The sequence below is a fragment of the Drosophila teissieri genome, chromosome 2L (assembly GCF_016746235.2).
Source record: "Drosophila teissieri strain GT53w chromosome 2L, Prin_Dtei_1.1, whole genome shotgun sequence".
NCBI lineage: Eukaryota > Metazoa > Arthropoda > Insecta > Diptera > Drosophilidae > Drosophila > Drosophila teissieri.
Genome location: NC_053029.1, coordinates 22,087,818 through 22,108,527, shown reverse-complemented (window position 1 = coordinate 22,108,527; position 20,710 = coordinate 22,087,818). Strand labels below are relative to the sequence as shown.

The window sequence follows — 20,710 nt, the reverse complement described above, 5'->3', positions numbered from 1 at the left end:
TAGAGACTAACCACGTTTTAATAAATATACATATATATTTATTTATTTCCTTTTAATAATCATAAATTTTAACAAACTATTAACACAAAACGAAACGAAAACACAAAGAGAAACAATAAATAAGTTGAATATTAGACCTTAATAAAAAATATGACGAATAAAATTTAGTTGTAAAATGCAAAGCAATTAAACAACATTTTTCTTTTACTTATTTTAATTATTGTGCACTTATATACTATACTATACTATTCTAAAATGTATACGAAGTGGTTTTTTAGTTAAGTGTTAGGAATAGGGCATTACTGCGGATCCTCTCGACTTTAAAATTCAAAGCCTATAAAAACTAAGAAAATTGCTGCATGTGTAATTTTTAGGTCTTTTCTTGAATAAGGCCGCCCTCAGTACTTCGTATGGTGTCTTTTTTCTCTTGACATCAAATGGGAGTTTGTGCTTAAATGTGTGGACGGAGTAAAAATGTAATAATATACGCCAAAATAGCATGTTGTGGGTGGGTAGATGGCTTAACTTAACCGGCTTGCAAAAAAAGAAACGCCACATGTAGCGGGGATAGCAAAATGTGTGCTTTACATCAAAGGATATAATTTGAGGGTCTTAAATAAATGAATACGCTGTCCGGTTTAATTTGAAACTTTTTTAATCAGCTTTAGTTATACCAGTGTAAGATACCAACCAGAGTGCCTGCGCTAGTCTCTGCGGAAGATAAAAAGTGACTACCCAGCTAAGGCCTAAAGGCCTTCACCGAATCATATTTTGGTCACATGCCAGAGTGGCCGCAAAAAAGTTTCCCCCTTTTTACAAATCCTACAAATAGTTTCTTTTTTGGCAATTACCCGAAATCAACTCCACGGGGTAAAAAGCTGGGTACGATCGCACTTTCATCATACAGAAGGTCTTTTCGACTTGGCTAGTGTTCTCCATCAGATATAGGATCGGTAAGGCTTTTCTGTTGGCTGTAAAGTCATTGTTTTACAATTATTCTCAATGCCTTTTGGTGGTGAATCTAAGCTTCAAATACAATTTATTGGTCGACATGTTGTTGACCTCGCTACTATTTTACAAGAGAACGCTTACATATACCGTCCGAACAGCTGAAATACAAAGAATACTAAGTTACATTCCTTAACATCCCGTGTCACCCTGAAAATAAGATTCTAAATTAGGTAGAATTGCAAGTTTACAAATTGACGGCGAGCACTAGTCCGTCCAAGATTCCAAGTGCCGGGGAGTGTATTCGAATCCTTGATGATCGCCATATCTCCAGGGCCAATTTTCTTGTTTTTCGCACTCCATTTTGTGCGATGTTGAAGGGTGGTGCCACCTCCTCCAAAAGCCTTGCAGCATTGACTGAACGTGTTGCCAGTAATCCAGACGGTTAACTGCAACATGGCCAAGATAGCCCTCTGGTACAGAATCGGTACTACAGATGTATAAGGTCATCCGATCAGCAAATGCGAGGGTGAAAAGTAGGAGACATCAGTGTCAGATGTGGCAAAGTGTATGGTGCGTGTGGCGAAATACAATTCCACTTAATACCTTCGGTGGCCAGGGCCTCGATGACTTGATTGTTGTGTTACTGCGACATGAAGAGCTGATACATCTCGTCCAGTCCCTCTTTGCTTCTACAAAGTTGCGACCATTATCGCCGAGATAAAAAGCGACGAAGTGCAGCGAGAAATATTTTCGTGAATGAATTGCGGAACAGAATAAACAGATCCCTTTTCTCTTCGTAGACTCCTACCCTTCTGCGCTTTTAGGAGAAGTGGTTCGGCGTAGTCCCTGTCTGTATTCTCAAATGCTTGACGTACCCGAACAGCTGGTAGGTCTGCCATGCGTCGATCAGCTGTTGCGTAGCTTTGACGAAAACATGTAAGCATGTATGCGTAAGTTTCCTGATCAGGTTGCGTGCGCCAATTATCCAATATTGTTGGCGAACGATGACAAAGTGAAGATGAATCTTGTGCTTGTGCTCCAGGATGAGATGCGAAACGCGATGCTGTTTTGGCAGAATTATTGGGTGCTTCACATCTTCGGAGAGTAGCGAATTGGACAAGCGGACACGGAGCAGGCCCTTCTCGCAAACCATGGGCGAAAGTGTCCGAAGTCACACGAGCTTCTTGTTCTCCAAAAGGTGTCGGTCGGATGTGAAGCTGTTCTGAGCCTGTCTTAGGCACAAAATGCGAGCATCGTCGATTTTCTCAAACGTGAGCATAGAGGCTGACAGAATTGGTTTCTGTTTTTGGATTTGGCAAACAATACAGCGAATGAGTTTGGTCCAGGATGAAACTCGAAAAGATAGGCTCACAATCGGTGATGGCTCAGCCTTAGGTTCAATGCTGCTGGTTAGGGAAGACGATTTGAGCCCTTCTGTTACGGGTGTGTTCCAAAAAGTGTTGAGATTGCTTCCACTCTACAGCTTTAACGCATACAGGTTATAGTGTCGTAGCCAGGGTGGACCCTTTTACAACAGCTCAAAGCCTTGAAGGCTAGCGGCTGGCATATCCCTCTGGGATCTCCGACGTACGGTTGACGATGAAAGTTTTCAGTTTCGATAGAGTGTAAGACAGCCACGACAGAACAAGTGTGGGGGCGCACCAAGCGTGGACAGTAATATTCTAGAGACGTAAGACCTACTTCACAGCTCGGAGGAACACTAGGCTCTAGACCTTGCTGCTTCCGAGGTGCAACTCTTGTTTTGGGTGCGATAAGAGCCACTGAACATGTGCCGTCAGCATGGCTTAAGCGGCTGTACTCTACATCTACATACGCTTTACTAGACGCGTCTAAGAACACATGTAGTTCGATTCTCCTTGAATCGTTAGTAGCGTTTCGCGGTATCCTGATTTTGGTGATGTAGTATGTATATGTCATCTCGGCAGGTTAGCGACCATTTAGCCAGCTTTGATGGCAGTTTCGAGTCCCAGTCTTAATTAAGAAGCCATTGAATTCCTAAAACCTTGATCGCTTTGCTAATTGGATGATCTTCTTGATAGGCGTGACTGATTTGGTTTCTGTTGGACACCCATTTTTATACCCGTTACTCGTAGAGTAAAAGGGTATACTAGATTCGTTGAAAAGTATGTAACAGGCAGAAGGAAGCGTTTCCGACCATATAAAGTATATATATTCTTGATCAGGATCAATAGCCGAGTCGATCTGGCCATGTCCGTCTGTCCGTCCGTCTGTCCGTCCGTCTGTCCGTCCGTCTGTCCGTCTGTCCGTCTGTCCGTATGAACGTCGAGATCTCAGGAACTACAAAAGGTAGAAAGTTGAGATTAAGAATACAGACTCCAGGGACATAGACGCAGCGCAAGTTTGTCGATTCATGTTGCCACGCCCACTCTAACGCCCACAAACCGCGCAAAACTGCCACGCCCACACTTTTAAAAAATGTTTTGATATTTTTTCATTTTTGTATTAGTCTTATAAATTTCTAACGATTTGCCAAACAACTTTTTGCCACGCCCACTCGAACGCCCACAAACCGCCCAAAGCTGCTACGCCACACTTGAAATGTTTGATTTTTTCATTTTGTATTAGTCTTTTTTATCGATTGCAAAACTTTTGCACGCCACTCTAGCGCCACCGCCAAACTGTCAGTGAGACTCCTTCACTAGCTGAACGGTATCAGATAGTCGGGACTCGACTATAGGTTCTCTTGTTCAAGCTCGAGTTTGGCCTCGGACATCAGCTCAATGAGTTCATCGCGTCGACTAATCAATTAATCTTCTGTATCGGCGCCAGTAAGAACATCGTCAACGTAGAAGTCCTTCAGCTGAAATTTGGAGACGATCGGAAATTCTTCATGGTGGTCTCTTGCAAGCTGCTCCAATACTCTGTCTGCAAGAAAGGGTGCACAGTTGGTACCATAAGTGACTGTGCGAAGGTGGTAGAGTTGGAGAGGATCAGCAGGGGCATCCCTCCATACAATTCGTTGCTACATGCAACTTCTTTCCCAAAACTGGGTGGTGAGACATGTAGAAAACATTGGAAGATGAGTGACATTCCTCTGATCCTAGCTGGCGCATGTTACTCAGCTAGTGGAAGTACGAAGGAGAGTCTTCAGCACTGACAGTTTTTGGCGGTTTGTGGGCGTTAGAGTGGGCGTGGCAAAAAAGCAAAACGATAGAAATGTACAAGACTAATACAAAAATGAAATAATATTAAAACATTTTTCAAAAGTGTGGGCGTGGCAGCTTTGGACGGTTTTTGGGCGTTAGAGTGGGCGTGACAACATGATTCGACAAACTTGCGCTGCGTCTACGTCTCTGGAGTCTGTATGCTTAGTCTCAACTTTCTACCTTTTGTAGTTCCTGAGGTCTCGACGTTCGTACGGACAGGCAGACGGACGGACAGACGGACATGTCCAGATCGACTTGGCTATTGATCCTGATCAAGAATATATATACTTTATATGGTCGAAAATGCTTCCTTCTGCCTGTTACATAATTTTCAACGAATCTAGTATACCCTTTTACTCTACGAGTAACGAATATAACTATCCTAGGTTCAGTACGAGGCAATCAATTAAGTAAGATATTTATTAAGTCTAATGTAACATCATCTTTCGTCACAATGGTTGATTTAAGAACTTATGTATGTTTAAGGTCCGATCGTCACTTGTTTTTACCGCGCACGGAAATGTTTTTGTTTGATTTATTTGTATCTGCATATTGGAGGTATCATAGGCATCTCTAAAGACTAGCCCAAATTCATTGCTTCGAATCACAGGATAAAAAGCAAATAAGATTTAGTCATAGACCTGCTGGGTAAAATTTGGTATGATAGTTGAGTACCCCACAAACTTTAATATAAATGAAAACGTATCTGCCATCCCGTCGTCCCTCTCTAGTGTTTGTGGATGTATTGAATGAAGCGGTATTACATATGTGGGCAACTTTGAGCAAATGAAAAGCGCTACTGTAAATAGCGCTGAAACTCTACAGATGTGTGCGAATAATAGGCACAGCGAACACATCTGGAAATAATAAGCAACGAAGCAGGCAAATTAGCAGCCGAGGATTACCGGCAATTATTTTCGTGTATGCATTCGCCATCATTATTTTGATTGCTTCGTTTGCTCGGCATTCCTCCCGTTCCAGATGAGCAAGCTAAGCCACGAACAGGATGGGTCTTGAGCGGAAACCACCGGTGGGTACCTGGTCAGCAGAAACCACATTAATGATAACAGCAATATCAAACGCATGTCTGCATAAATGGTTTCTTTATATTTATTAATTCATCGTATTTCGGCCTTGTGGGGCCATTACCTGACAATGGGCTAGATGATCCAGTCAGTGAGAGTAGTCTGGAATCATTTAGTTTAAAGATTAACAAGAAATAACGGTATGCTAAAGAAAAATAAATTTGTATTTTCAAGATTGCTCACTAGCTATAGTAAGGGGTAACATATATATAACCCTTGCTCAGTGGATATTGATTTCAGTAGACGAGTCATTTCTGTCTTTTTGTCCGTTTCTACGCAAACTAGTCTCTCAGTTTTAAGACTATATGCAAGAAATTAGTCGGAACGGTCCGGATCAAACCACTATATCATATTGGTAATAGACAAAAAACTGGAGAGAACGCTATTTGTGGGCTTTGCAAAAAGTTATTTCGCAAATCGATAGATGTTAAGACTAACAAAAAGTCAAAAAATATCAAAACAAGTTTTAAAAGTGTGGGCGCGGCAGTTTTGGGCGGTTTGTGGGCGTTAGAGTGGGCGTGGCAACATGAATAGACAAACTTACGCTGCGTCTATGTCTCTGGAGGCTGTATGCTTAGTCTCAACTTTCTACCTTTTGTAGTTCCTGAGATCTCGACGTTCATACGGACGGACAGACCGACATGGCCAGATCGACTCGGCAATCGATCCTGATCAAGAATATACATATATACTTTATATGGTCGGAAACGCTTCCTTCTCCCTGTTACATACTTTTCAACGAAACTAGTATACCCTTTTACTCTACGAGTAAAACAAACAAAAGAGAAAGAAAATTCTCCACTATCAGATACCCGTTACTCAGATAGGACTCCCACTATCTGTGGAAGACTTTTCAATGTTGTGTTTAGTATTAAGTAGAAAAATCTTAACAAATTTTAAAATTAAGGGAGTGCGGTTATCGGTTTGTGGGCGTAAGAATGGGCAAGGCCAAAATTATTTTGGCACATTGATAGAAATTGGCAAGACGAATAATAAAATAAAATAAATCAACACATTTCTTAAAAACGTGTAATCCACCTAATACAAACTTGCACAGCGTATTCATTACTAAAGTCTGCATGCTTTATATCAACATTCTATCCATTAAAGTTCCCGAGATCTCAAGGTTCATACGGACAGACAGACGAAGGGACAGACTAATCAAGAATATCAATAAAATACTTATTATACAAAAAATACTTATATTTTTCAAAGAATTTTACTTTACGAGTAACGAGTTTTCTATAATCCATACAAAGCAGCGAAGAATTTGTGAGAACAGGTGATAGTGCCGTGTATATCACTAAATTTCCCTTATTTGCTAAAGACCTTTTATAAAAGTTTTCATCGGTTTCAAACAAGACAGGTGGCAATGAAAATTAAATACTCATGTGACGGATCATCTTACAACATTATTTGAGAAAGTCAAATTAATATGGCACGCCTACTCTATTCCTGTTTTCTTTTAACAACATGTAAAAAAATTAAAAGTGTGTAGTGTTAAATCATTTAAGGCATTTCAATGTGCAAGATTAGTATCCATTTAGTATTTTTTGGGTTTGATTAACAAACATAATTTTAAAGTTTAACTAATTAGTTCGCATGCAGCGTACTTTTAGAGGACTGTCAGCCTACCATGATTCATTTAATTACGGAACAACCTGCAAATAGTTGCAAAATGAGAACAGTTGGTCGGCCAACCATACTAACAATAATATTAAGGATAACAGCAAGCACAACAACAGCGCACACAACCACAGCGACTACAAGCGACTAATTTTAGATGCAGGGACTGGACACGGAACAGAAAAAGGAGCATTTTACAATTTTCGAAAAATTAAATCAGAGTTTGTGGTGCTGGGAAAAACATGCAAGATTCACACCCAAGCATGCACCATCATCACCCACAATTCTAGCAAACTAGCCGCCCACTCACAGGGACTCGCAGTACACCCCTTAAAGAAATATGCATTCAACGGATGTAGAAAAGCCTTTTTAAACACTCGATACAAAAGCCAGGAATGGCGGTGGTACGATGCTGAGGGGTGTGTGTCCCATACATTGCAGCTTAGACAACGAAAACTTGTTTAGCAACCAATTTTGGGGAGTGTGGTGAGTCGCTGCTTATCCTTGTCCTTGTTGTTGTGCCTGTAGTTACCCTGCAGTTCCATTCACTGACGCTTCATCAGTGGTGATTCACTAAAATTGAATTTAATTAATTAATCACCGCTCAATTTGTATGAAAGCTAGCGATGATTTTAACATTTCCTAAGAAATCATCAATATGAAAAACATCACAAAAACGTATATATGCATTACGTAATTTGTTACTAATATTTGTTTTATACCCGTTACTCGTAGAGTAATAGGGTATACTAGATTCGTTGAAAAGTATGTAACAGGCAGAAGAAATCGTTTTCGACCATATAAAGTATATATTGATCAGGATCAATAACCGAGTCGATCTGGCCATGTTCGTCTGTCCGTCCGTATGAACGTCGAGATCTCAGAAATTATAAAAGCTATAAAATGCAAATGTAAACGTTGTGAAAAAATTATATAAATTATATTATATAAATATAAAAAAAAAAAGCTATAGTGTTCCGATATTGATACCGTTATCAGTAGTGAAGTGCGAAGCGAGTCTTCAACTGACAGTTTTTTTTTGAGGCGTTAGAGTGGCGTGCAAAAGTTTGCAAATCGATAGAAATTAAAATCAAATAAAAATGAAAAATATCAAACATTTTTCAAATTGTGGGCGTGGCAGTTTTGGGCGGTTTGTGGGCGTTAGAGTGGCGTGGCAAAAAGTTTTAGGCAAATCGATAGAAATTTACAAGACTAATACAAAAATGAAAAAATATCAAAACATTTTCAAAAGTGTGGGCGTGACAGTTTTATGCGGTTTGTGGCGTTAGAGTGGCGTGGCAACATGAATCAACAAACTTGCGCTGCGTCTATGTCTCTGGAGTCTGTATGTTTAATCTCAACTTTCTAGCTTTTGTAGTTCTGAGATCTCGACGTTCATACGGACAGACGGACAGACGGACGGACAGACGGACATGGCCAGATCGACTCGGCCACTGATCCTGATCAAGAATATATATACTTTATATGGTCGGAAACGCTTCCTTCTGCCTGTTACATACTTTTCAACGAATCTAGTATACCCTTTTACTCTACGAGTAACGGGTATAAAAAGAGTTGCAATTTCAAAAATGAAAGATAGATGCGACACCAAGTAATCCTTACGGCACTTAAAGGATTCCTTTCTCTCCTCTCCAACTTTTCACTCTTTCAGTAACCTTGGGTAATTCCGGCAACGCAATCCTGCATGGCTGGCATGACACACGTGACAGCGGGAAGTACCGACGAAGCCTCCCATCATTATTTGGCATATTCCAGGTCCACTAAGCGGTCCGATTTCAACTCAAAAGTGGTAGAGCATTGATCAGAAGAGTAGAAAAGTTCGTTGTGCAACAATTACAATAAGCTAGATGGGACAACAGCTGGAGCCAGATGTCGCGGCGTTGTCCGGCAGAGTACTGGACAAAGGACTCTGCTTGCTTTGCCGCTTCGTAGCATGGAGTGGAAACACTTTTCTTATTACACAATATACAATCATAATAACAATCATAGTAACTACAATGAAAGATTTTTCTCTGTCGCGCTTGCTGCTGTTCCCCTTGGACGCAGTACGTGCAGAAATGTTTTGGTGCCACCATAACAATGGGGACAACGACTTCATCCACAGGAACAGGAACAAATGGTTAAAGTACAAAAGTTGTCCAGAGCTAAAATTGCACTTCAGTGCTTTTTGGCGCATAAAGCGATGCGGCTTGACAAATTAGCGTCGTAATAAAATACATATATTTAATTGCCCTGTAGGTGGTATATGCATTTTTTTTCTTTAATATGGAAGTTCTAACACTCAATAATTTAACTTTTATAAACCCAATTTACGATAGAATTTCCACCATACTTTTTTGACTATTGGTTTTTTTGTGATCTCAAACAAAAAACGTCAACGACCGGAGGTAAATGTGACCCATTCACATGTCCGTCCGTAAGAGTCACGAGATCTCGGAAATTATAAAAGCTAGAAAGTTTAATCTTAGCCTATGCCTAATAAGGCATGCAGATTTCAGAAACAAAGGCGCAGGGCAGAGGCCACGCATAAAAACCGGACAATACTGTCTCGTCAACATTTTCATGAAATATTTATTTTTTTTTTTTTTTATTTGTTTTGACAATTATTATCGAGTGGGCCACCCACACTCTAACGCCCACAAACCGGAAAAATCTGTCACGCCCACAATTTTTAAAAAGGTATTCATATTATTTTTTTCCCCAATTTCAAAAAAGTTGTAATATTTCTCCAATGAAAACTAAAAATCAACAAGAAAGAACGCTATAGTCGAGTTCCCCGATTATCTGATACCCGTTTCTCAGCTAGTGGAAGTGCGAAGGATAAATTCCAGCACTGACAGTTTTTGATGGTTTGTGGGCATGGCAAAAACATTTTTGGAAACTCGATCAAAATTTATAAGATTAACAAAAATGTGAAAAAATATCAAAACATTGTTTAAAAGAGTGGGCGTGGCAGTTTTGGGTTTGTGGGCGTTAGGCTGGGCGTGGCAAAGTTTTCTGCAGATCGATAGAAATTTACAACACAAATAAAAAAAAAAAATTTCAATTTATAAATTGGCAAGACTAATAAAAAAATGGAAATATATTAAAACATTGTGGGCGTGGCAGTTTTGGCCGGTTTGTGGGGGTGGCAACATGAATTGACAAGCTTGCGCTGCTTCTATGTCTCTGGAGTTTGCAGGCTGAATCTCAACTTTCTAGCTAATACACTCCGGGAAAAATTAACGCTTTTCGATATCAAATCAAGAACGAACCGCATCAAAAGTACGGTAAACTCGAATTTTTTTGATTTAAGAACAAAAATTTAAATTCAAGAACGAATAATTTGAGACCGAAATTATGAATTTGAGAACGAACGTAATGGATCCAAGCACTAACAGTTGATGGGATTAAGAACGATAAAGTACTAATTTAAGAGCGATAAATGTACTGCTTTAAGTATGGGAAATACTAATATTAAGTAATTAAAATACTAGATTTGAACTCGACAAATTCCCGATTCAAGTTGTACAAGTTGTCAACTGAAGTGTGAATAACGTCTACTTTGAGTAAGAAAAGTTCCTATTTTGTGAACTAGATATTCAAATTTCAGAGCAAACAGTTTTTGTTTAAGAACGAATCGTTCCTATTTTAAAATGTTTATTGTTAAATTCAACATCAACGCGTCTTTTATATGAGGAAAAACAATTTTATTTGAAATTAATAATACATAAAATAATTGTTGATGGCTTCCTCCACTATAGTGTTTATTAGCCAAATTCTGTCGACTTCCAGCAAAGTGTTCTTATTTAGTAATGCTTTTCCGTGTTCATTCTCTGATAATAATGAACGAATGCTCTGTAAATATGATACGTTATATATATAGGATAAATAGGGATAAAATTATGAAATAAATACCTTGTTTAGAACGAAGGTTTTTTCATGGTCTTCCTTATGGTCGTTGCTTATAGAAGGTTTCTCACAGTTCTACAAAAAATTATAAGGTATTCAGGACATCGAATTATAAAAAAAAATTCTTACATTTCTTTGATTCCATGAGCAAAGTGCTCTTTTAAATTCCATCCGAACTCCTAATTTGGGAATCACCTCTTTAAATTCTTCGTCTGTAATATCTTTTAGTAAAGACAAGGTGTAACGAACTGATTTTGTTGGTCTGCTCGCTACGGAATACGTGCTAGCTCAGTAGAGTTTGTGCGTTCGTCCCACCAAATTTATAGAATAACGTGATCACCCGGTTACCAGTAATAACACTCGCAGTTTCGTTCTCGGGTCTTTATTTGAGCTCAGTTTACAATGTATTTCAATTGTCCGGACGCCTCTGCTCTCTCGTCGAGGCCTCGGATCCTCGCCTGGTATTGCCGCTGACGCGCGAGAAGGAAGGTCGAGGGCTTAGGGAAGCGTCACCGTATACCCGTTACTCGTAGAGTAAAAGGGTATACTAGATTCGTTGAAAAATATGTAACAGGCAGAAGGAAGCGTTTCCGACCATATAAAGTATATATATTCATGATCAGGATCAATAGCCGAGTCGATCTGGCCATGTCCGTCTGTCCGTCCGTATGAACGTCGAGATCTCAGGAACTACCAAAGGTAGAAAGTTGAGATTAAGCATACTGACTCCTGAGACATAGACGCAGCGCAAGTTTGTCGATTCATGTTGCCACGCCCACTCTAACGCCCACAAACCGCCCAAAGCTGCTACGCCCACACTATTGAAAAATGTTTTGATATTTTTTCATTTTTGTATTAGTCTTATAAATTTCTATCGATTTGCCAAAAAACTTTTTGCCACGCCCACTCTAGCGCCCACAAACCGCCAAAAACTGTCAGTGCTGAAGACTCCTTCGCACTTTCACTAGCTGAGTAACGGGTATCAGATAGTCGGGGAACTCGACTATAGCGTTTTCTCTTGTTTTTTTTTGTTTACACAATTTGATTGCAGGTAAAATAAATTTTAATAAAAAGTAGATTTCGTGGCTAGCAACGTTTTATGAGTGGTAGATTTATTGTTATAAAAATTGATTTATTGCTTTTTAGAATGTAAATGTAAAATAGTGGTATATTTATATATATATATACAATTTTTGAAAAGACGCGTTACGTCACCTTAAAAAATTTTTAAATTGTTAAAAACTTAGACGAATTTTAAAAATTAAATAATGCTAACAGACAATTGTCTGATTAAATAAAAAATAGATGTAGTTTATTATTGTTTTTATCTCATAAAACATTTCCGTATTGTGCCACTGCACGTGCATATCGTTTTCAACTTTTCTTACTAACGGAATATAATGTAAATGACAAATGAGTAGTTTTAGGCTTTTATTGGGGATTCTGTGATACGCTGGCGTATTTATCGCCATTTATTAACATCGTGATAATGATAAGGCAATTCAAATAAAGCACCTTGTACACGTTGGAGATAAAGCCATAAGACGCAGAAAACATCCCAACAATTTAATTAGAAGCACGGTATGCCATGCCCCTAGCGCGCTTGATAAACGCCTTCTCTGTGAAAAAATGCTGTGCGGACGCGAATGAAATACGATCCGCAATACACCATTTACCAGCATACAGCTCACAAAAGCCCCATAAGAAACAGTACCCACTAAATGCGAAATGGAAAAGCCAAAAGACGGGGAATCGCGTCAGGAACAATCATTGACGTTTTCAGAAGCGCCGCTGATGGCACACGAAAATAGCAAGCAGGTAAAGTAAAGGATCCTGAATTTCTTGGGAAATGTCCCAACTATCCCCGTTTCCAGAAGGAGCGGCCCCAGTGGAGCTGGTCCCTCAATTGGGCTGCCATCGGATCGTCGATCGGTGCGGCGGTTCCGGTGGGGTATTGCACAGGAGTCATGAATAGTCCAGCTGAAGTAAGTACTTTTCAAATTTGTCAGCACCCCATAAGTTCATCTCCCATTTTACCAGCTCATGCGATCCTGGTGCAACGAGACACTGAATGCCAGCTATGACCTGAACTTGAGCGATGTGGGGTTGGAAATATTGTGGTCTGCCATAGTCTCCATATTTCTTGTGGGAGGCGCCATCGGATCTGTTGTTGGTGCCACCATGGCCAACCGGTTCGGACGTCGCGGCTGCTTCTACATCTGTGGCCTCCTTCTGACGCTGGGAGCCATTAGCTTTTACGCATGTCGACCTTTACATTCCGTGGAGCTACTGCTGCTTGGTCGGATGATGGTTGGACTGGCCGGTGGTCTATTAACGTCATTTATGCCCATGTGGCACAGCGAAATTTCGGCCCTCTCGCAGCGCAGCACCTTGGCTCCACTGTGTCCAATGGGCTTGACCTTGGGAGTGGTGATTGCACAGATCTGCAGCCTCCGGTCGGTACTCGGAGGTCCTGAGAACTGGCACTTCGGACTCGCATTTTACGGTCTTCTAGTGGTTGTGTGTTACGCACCTTTTAGGTGGTATCCTGAAAGCCCCAAATGGTTGTTTATCGTCCTAGGTCGCAAGGAGGAGGCTCGTCGCCAGCTGCAGTTACTGAGGGGATACACGGCTGGCAGCGCCGCACTGAAGGCAGAGATGGAAGAGATGGAGCTAGAAGCTGCTTCCGAGGTGAAGACCAGCGGATTAGTGCAGGTCCTGCGGGACCCCCAATTGCGTCTGCCGCTGATCATCGTCTGCGCCTTTCTTGGTGGCCAACAGCTGTCTGGCATTAATGCTGTACGTACGGGGTAGCCCAAGGACGGACTAAAAAGTGATTCTCGTTCGTCCCTGCAGATATTTTACTACTCCGTCTCAATTTTCCGAAAGGCGGGTCTTTCAAATCAAGCCTCTGAGTGGGCCAACCTAGGTGCGGGTTCCCTAAATTTATTCGCCTCCATGCTGGGCCCCGTCCTGCTGGAACGAGTCAATCGCCGACCACTGATGCTTTTCTCTACATTTTTCTGCACACTCTTTCTGCTTTTGTTTGCCATAATGCTCTACTTCATTGTAAGTATTATTAAAAGCAAATTGTTCTTAGCCCAAATAATATATTCTTATATTTTAGGAGAGCTACAGCTGGTTTGGTATGGGCTGCATTGGCTGCATTTTCCTGTACATATTCTTCTTCCAATTTGGTCTGGGCCCAATGCCGTTTTTCATCGGAGCAGGTGCGTTAGACTGGTTAAAACTTTAAGCTTATCAAATGGTTTTTTGTTTGACACCCAACAGAACTGTTTGAACTGGCTTTCCGCCCAGCCGCTATGTCGTTGGGAAGCTTGACGTACTGGCTGTGCAACTTTATCATCGGAATGGCGTTTCCCACATTGCAGAACCTCTGGGGCGCTTTAGTTTTTTTGCCCTTCTCAGTAACCTGCCTCCTGATCTTTTGCCTGACGAAACGCTACTTGCCAGAGACGCGAGGACGTGATCCGTCAGAGGTGGCTCCTCTCGTCGCTTCGGGCTTTAAATCAAAACTGATGCTCCCGAAACAGGCGGCGATTTAAAATTATTCCAATTTACAGTAAGCCACCTCTACCACAATATAAAAACAAGAGAAGAGTTACTCAGATAATGGAAGTGCGAATGAGAAATTTTACCATTTTCTGGAGTATTGGTCGAAATTGAGGAAAAAAATTATAGAAATTTACAAGACTAATGGAAAAAATAAAAAATATCCTAACATTTTTCTATAGTGTGGGATGGCAGTTTTGGGCGGTTAATGGTCGTTAGAGTGCGCGGGGCAAAATTTTTTTTGCAAATTGATAGAAATACACATGACTTTAATAAATGAAAAAGTTTCGAAACATTTTTTAAAAGTGTGGGCATGGCAGTTATGCGCGGTTTAAAGGCGTTAGAGTGGGCGTGGCAAAATTTGGAAACAAATTTGAGCTGCGTCTATGTCCTGGAAGCTGCATGCTTAATCTCAACGTCTAGCTTTTATAGTTCCTGAAATTGAGGCGTTCATACGGATATGGCCAGATCGACTCGGCTTCTGATCCAGATCAAGAACTTATATGGAAATGCCTCCTTCTGCCTGTTACATACTTTTAAATGAATATAGTATACCCTATTACTCTACGAGTAAGGGGTATACGAAATGAAACAACCAAGCCATTTCTTTGTAATTTTAAGAAATTTTGTAAGTTAAGCATCAACGATCCTATGTAAGTAACTGTAATCGAAAAGCGTTTTTATCACGTTTCCTGGGATTACTTCATAGTAATGTAGTTGTAGTAAGACTTATCAGGGTAATCGACGATAAAACAGGGCAACACTGACACTGACCGAATTCTACGACGAAGTTGAGAAAAAGCTTACGCTTCTTACGAACAAAACATTAATTACGTACGATGGCGATGTCACTTAACCAAAAGTACAGGTTAGACGCATTATGTGTATTTACACTAGTCGGCATAAGTATTTTGACAAAATAAACGCTGAACATTTGTCAGTGAAACTTTTAAATGACTTGATATGCTAGTATTATTTTTTATTTTTTGTGTGTAAGTAATAAAAACTTAAAAATTAACAAACGAAAATTTTTTTATTGAAACTTAAAAAGATATAAACAACTTAATGAAATACGAGGGTCGTTTGATAAGTCCGTGACTTTTTGTATTTGCCGCGCACCTGCTCTAAATACAACACTGCTCCTGTCAGCAGTTATCGATTAACAGCTGACTGTAAAATTTTGAGAAAGCTGCGTTTTTTGGTTTGCGTTTTATAGGCATTGAAAGCAGACGATCTCGTGAATTTTTTGTTCCATCAGGACAATGCACGGGTGCACACGTGTGTAGTCAGCATGGCAAAATTTCATAAATTGGGCTACGAACTGCTACCCCATCCAGCATATTCTCCAGATTTAGCCCCCTGTGACTATTTTTTGTTTCCAAACATGAAGAAATGGCTCGGCGGTAAGAGATTCGGGTCAAATGAAGAGGTCATCACAGAAACAAACGACTATTTTGAGGGCCTTGAGAAAACCTATTATTTGGAAGGAATAAAAAAATTGGAAAAACGCTGGACTAAATGTATAGAGCTAAAAGGAGATTATGTTGAGAAATAAAACGCTTCTTTGACGAAAAAAATATATTTTATTCAAAAAGTCACGGACTTATCAAACGACCCTCGTATGATGATTTTTTGTTTCGGCATAAGTATTTTGACAAACTCATTTAGTAAATGGTATTCTGCTTTTGAGCACGTGTTTATTAACCATTGTTTAAATTTAACTTTTTTGGATATTAAACGTTAATTAAAAACAACAATTTAATTGATAGCCATGGGTAAAAAGGCTGAGTTAAGTTTATTTATAAAATCATCAATGGTAGCTCGGTTTAACGTTGGAATTAAAGTAAAAAACATTGCTAATGAGTTTAATGTGTCGCGACAAACTGTGTAATATCAAATTAAAAAGTTTAAGAGACATAATGACTTAAAAAACCTAAAAAGAACAGGTCCTAAGCGCAAAACAACGATCGCTGACGACAAAATCCTTATACGGGAATTTAAAAAAAATCCTCTTGCGAAGCCCCAAGCTGTTGACGCGCAGTGGAATCTGACCGCCAGCCTCCCGAAAAGTGAACGTAAGGCAATCAGTGAGCGCACAGTTCGTCGACGTTTAAAGGAACAGGACATGAAGACATATATTGCTAAGGATGTGCCGTATATTTCAAAAGTAAACAAGCTTAAAAGGCTGAAATTTGCTAAGGAACATCTACAGAAGCCGAAATCGTTCTGGAGAAGTGTTTTATGGACGGATTAAAGCTCTTTCCAGTATAACTCGTCAAAACAACAAATTTTTGTAAGATTGCCAACTCAGCAAAGGTAAAAAAGACGGCCCGTTTGTCAGAAAGTGAGCCATGGTGGAGGCTCTGTCATGGTGTGGGGATGTGTTGCCTACAATGGGTTGGGTGACTTGGTCCCTATATCCGGCTCGATGAACCAAGGGCAATATTTGAAGACCCTAAACGAAAATGCATTTCCTTCTGGAGATAGGCTGATCGGGGAATCATTTATCCTGCAGCAAGATAATGCTCCATGCCACAAAGCCAGAATGATAACCAAGTTCCTAAAGGATGTTGGCGTTACTGTCTTGGACTGGCCACCTCAAAGTCCAGATTTAAATATTATTGAGAACATCTGGTCTCTTTTGAAACGCAAAAGAACAGTTTCGTTACATAAAACTCGAGAGGAGACGATTTCTGAGCTCACTTTCCTTTGGAAAGAGATAACTCCAGAGATCCTTCAAAATTTGGTAGATTCAGTAAAGAAGGTTATTAATGCCAAAGGAGGATATATATTTTATTAATTGTTTCAATAAGGAGCTAATCCATCTTCATTTAAACTTATTTTCATTGTATTAAAGGCCTGTCAAAATACTTATGCCGAAACAAAAAATCATCATATTTCATTAAGTTGTTTATATCTTTTTAAGTTTCAATAAAAAAATTTTCGTTTGTTAATTTTTAAGTTTATATTACTTACACACAAAAAATAATCAATACTAGCATATCAAGCCATTTAAAAGTTTCACTGACAAATGTTCAGCGTTTATTTTGTCAAAATACTTATGCCGGCTAGTGTATAACGGAAACAAAAAGTCATTGAGTGATATCCTATTCGCCAAGGGACCCTAAGACATACCAACAGCTCTCGCTCCCGCTCAGGAAGTAGAACCGAACCGCGAGCGTTACCAATTTGCCATATATTATTCCAGAAGCTTTGGGGATGGGGGTCAGAAGGCTGACAAAAAACTAACTGCAAAAGATAGGAATAGTTATGTTCCCCAACAAGCCAAAAACCATTATTTTAGAAAACTCCAGAGTGTATGGCAACCAACCAGGCATACCAGTTCAGTTACAAGATACTGCCGTATCTATGCGAACCATACGAACGGGTCAGAAACAATATTGGCAGCCACCGTTATCGAATTAGTCTAGCTTCCCGATACATCGAAATTTTTGCAAAACCAGACACAAAACGGCTACGAGCAAGCACTAAAAAGATAGTGGCATATAGTGGCCCAAAGCAACAAAGAGAACATGAAGACGACTTAGTTTATGCGGACGGTATGAACATGGGCTCGAAACCGCTGTTGATGATATAGAGAATGAATGTACATATTATTATCAATTACATTTTTTGAACAAAAGTCCCTGCTACCGTTCATAAAAAAATGGATTGCAGGTAGAACCATAAAACTATTGATCGACACCGGGTCTTAAAAAAACTACATTCAGCCAACTGAAATACATAAGGCCGGTACAAAAACAGTTTACGGAAAAATCGCTTCATGGTTACGACACAATAAAATATAAATGCTTAATCAAACTATTTAATAAAGATACTTCCAGGCCTCTCAGCTTTCGACGCCATAATAGGACTTGACACACTCCCACAATATTCGATTTTTTGACCTTTCGACCTGACCATTAGCCTGTGGGGATCCGGTAGCCATATTTATATGCTTTATTTCACTTTTCTCTAAGAAATCTTGAAATTCCCCAAAAGGTAAAACATGTCCCGCGATCCGAAATAATACCTGACAGAAACTAAAAGTGGATGGATTGTTTATTAACGGGAAGCTCGGCTGTCGAACGACAGATGCCTAATTAGGCATCGTGCTTGCCCCACGTTGGGCGCCAATTATAACTGTAACGAACACACTCAATGAGCATTGTCCACCTCAACACATCTGTCTACCTTTTTGACCAGCTGGCTCAGGGAAAATGGACGTGGGTTTTGTGTTAAGATGAACAAGAGTGTCACAGCTATAATACAGTAGACAGAGTTACGGTTAAGAATCAGACAAAAAAGTGTACCTATTGAAGACGAGGACCAGATGGTATTGCCCTTGTTATATACCCACCCTACCTGTGAAATCCATTCGGACTCCACCCTTTTACAACCGCTGCTTTACATACACTTTGGTGCCCAAAAAGCCATCAGATTTATTCATATTCGACACCATATAATCAAAGATAAAGATAATATTTCGATACATTTTCCTAAACTATCCTTAAATCTAAAGGTTAAGGTATTTACGTTAAGACAGCTCTTATTGAAAATTTTGTTTACTTACAGCAAACGAAATGAAAAATGATTAAGAATGCATATATTGTAAGTTAACGTTACAGTATGTCTTCGGTTTACTTTACGTCAAGACAACTACGATGAATTGATATTTAGACTTTTGATTCTTTAAATTACGAAAATTGTTTATAAACTTAGTTAAGGCAAGGAATTTTTAACACACTTTTTAGGAATCTCTGACTGTATATATGTATATGTTCAGGTATTACATAATTTACGGCTATGCCGTACTTACGCACTTTTGCGCATGGATGAAGAAGCAGAAGACACGCCTATTCGATGTGTGCGACAGGGACAGCGCACCAATTGTATGAACGCGATGAAGGCGAAGAAAAGATGCACACCACGCCGATGTGTCCACGTTGAAGAAGCAGTAACGGTTGCACGGCGATCTGCTCCTCGATTGCGGCGGTGTAGAGTAGATAAAGCACGCCATCTCGGTTTGCACTTGGTTTGCAGCAGAAAGGAGAAAGCACAGCTTTCCTTGCCTTAAAAAAAACTCTTCTCCAGTCGACACGATGCTTGCAACTATTTTGGGGACACTTCGAAAAGTTGAACTCGATCACGGCATTCTGAGCCATTCGTACTGTCCCATTGGTATAGTGAACGCAGTGTATTTGATTGAGTCCTCGTGCATATGCAAGGCAAAGAAGCCCTTTCTGAGATCTAGGTTGGTAAAAAGGACTTCTTTAAAAAGTTTATTAATTAGGTCGTCAATTAAGGGGGTAGGGTAGTTGTATTTTAGCATGTTTTTGTTCGATAATCAACGCACATTCTTAATTGTCCTTCTTAATTGTTTTTCTTAACTAGAACAATTGGTGATGCATATTCTGACTCCCTTGCACGTACTATCTGAACTTGACTTTTCTCTGCGTATGATATTCGTCATGGAGGGTAGTTGAATGGTTTCGTTTTGGCAGAATTCAGTTTCATTTCCAATTTTACTGATGGGACTTCTACAGGTTTCTCTTTACATAAAATGTATCAAAAATGTATATTAATCTGTTTCTTAAATTCAATTCACACTTGTCGTTAATGTTTAACTGGCTGCATTCTATTGGATCGGGCTATTCAATTAATATTATTTCTAACTCAAAGTTGCCGTCATAAGGACTACCTGCCTTGCTTTTATTTCCACAATTTCTTTCGAAATGTTTTGAATTACATTTAAATCAGTTAGGAATTTGTTCCAATTTGACATATTTCGTATCATTAAATTGGTAATTATTTAGGGATGTCGTATTATTACAAAAATATCGTATCGATGACATTTTTTGTATTAAAACAAAATGATTATAATATTTAAAATATCACAAAAAAATATCGACATATTTGATGTTTTTGATATATATTTATTTTGTATAAACATTTTTTTCCCACAATAAATAAAATTAAAGTGTCTTATTAACTTTATTTTTATACCCGTTACTCGTAGAGTAAAAGCAAAGACATTGCAATAATGTCTTTGGTAAAAGGGTATACTAGATTCATTGAAAAGTATGAAACAGGCAGAAGGAAGTGCTTCCGACCATATAAAATAAATATATATTCTTAATCAGGATCAATAGCCGAGTCGATATGGCCATGTCCGTCTGTCCGTCCGTATGAACGTCGAGATCTCAGGAGCTACAAAAGAGATGAGATTAAGCATACAGACTCCAGAGACATAGACGCAGCGCAAGTTACCACCTTAACGCCCACTGTAGCGTTCTCTCTTGTTTTTATTTAGATTCATGGATTCATTGTGTTTATATAAATTTCATATTATAATGCTACCAGTACTTAGAATTA

The 20,710-nt window shown here is 39.4% G+C and overlaps 2 protein-coding genes across 3 annotated transcripts; one reads left to right on the top strand and one right to left on the bottom strand.

The window, feature by feature from the left end:
- Positions 1-1,077: 1,077 nt before the first annotated feature.
- LOC122626680 lies at positions 1,078-1,918 on the bottom strand. Its single transcript, XM_043807036.1, has 3 exons — positions 1,827-1,918; positions 1,555-1,640; positions 1,078-1,438 (listed from the first exon to the last, which is right to left on the bottom strand). The coding sequence occupies exons 1-3, from the start codon at positions 1,893-1,895 to the stop codon at positions 1,216-1,218; spliced, it is 378 nt and encodes a 125-aa protein (XP_043662971.1). The 5' UTR covers positions 1,896-1,918; the 3' UTR covers positions 1,078-1,215.
- A 10,403-nt stretch (positions 1,919-12,321) lies between these two features.
- On the top strand, positions 12,322-14,508 carry LOC122618051 (solute carrier family 2, facilitated glucose transporter member 3). 2 transcript variants are annotated; one of them, XM_043794189.1, is made up of 6 exons: positions 12,322-12,580; positions 12,640-12,747; positions 12,803-13,561; positions 13,619-13,831; positions 13,890-13,992; positions 14,054-14,508. In XM_043794189.1, exons 1-6 carry the CDS (start codon positions 12,491-12,493, stop codon positions 14,326-14,328), a joined length of 1,548 nt encoding a protein of 515 aa, XP_043650124.1. In that variant the 5' UTR covers positions 12,322-12,490; the 3' UTR covers positions 14,329-14,508. The 2 variants fall into 2 exon arrangements, with proteins under 2 accessions (XP_043650124.1, XP_043650118.1); XM_043794183.1 differs by having other exon boundaries at positions 12,325-12,580; positions 12,637-12,747.
- The last annotated feature ends 6,202 nt before the right edge of the window (positions 14,509-20,710 follow it).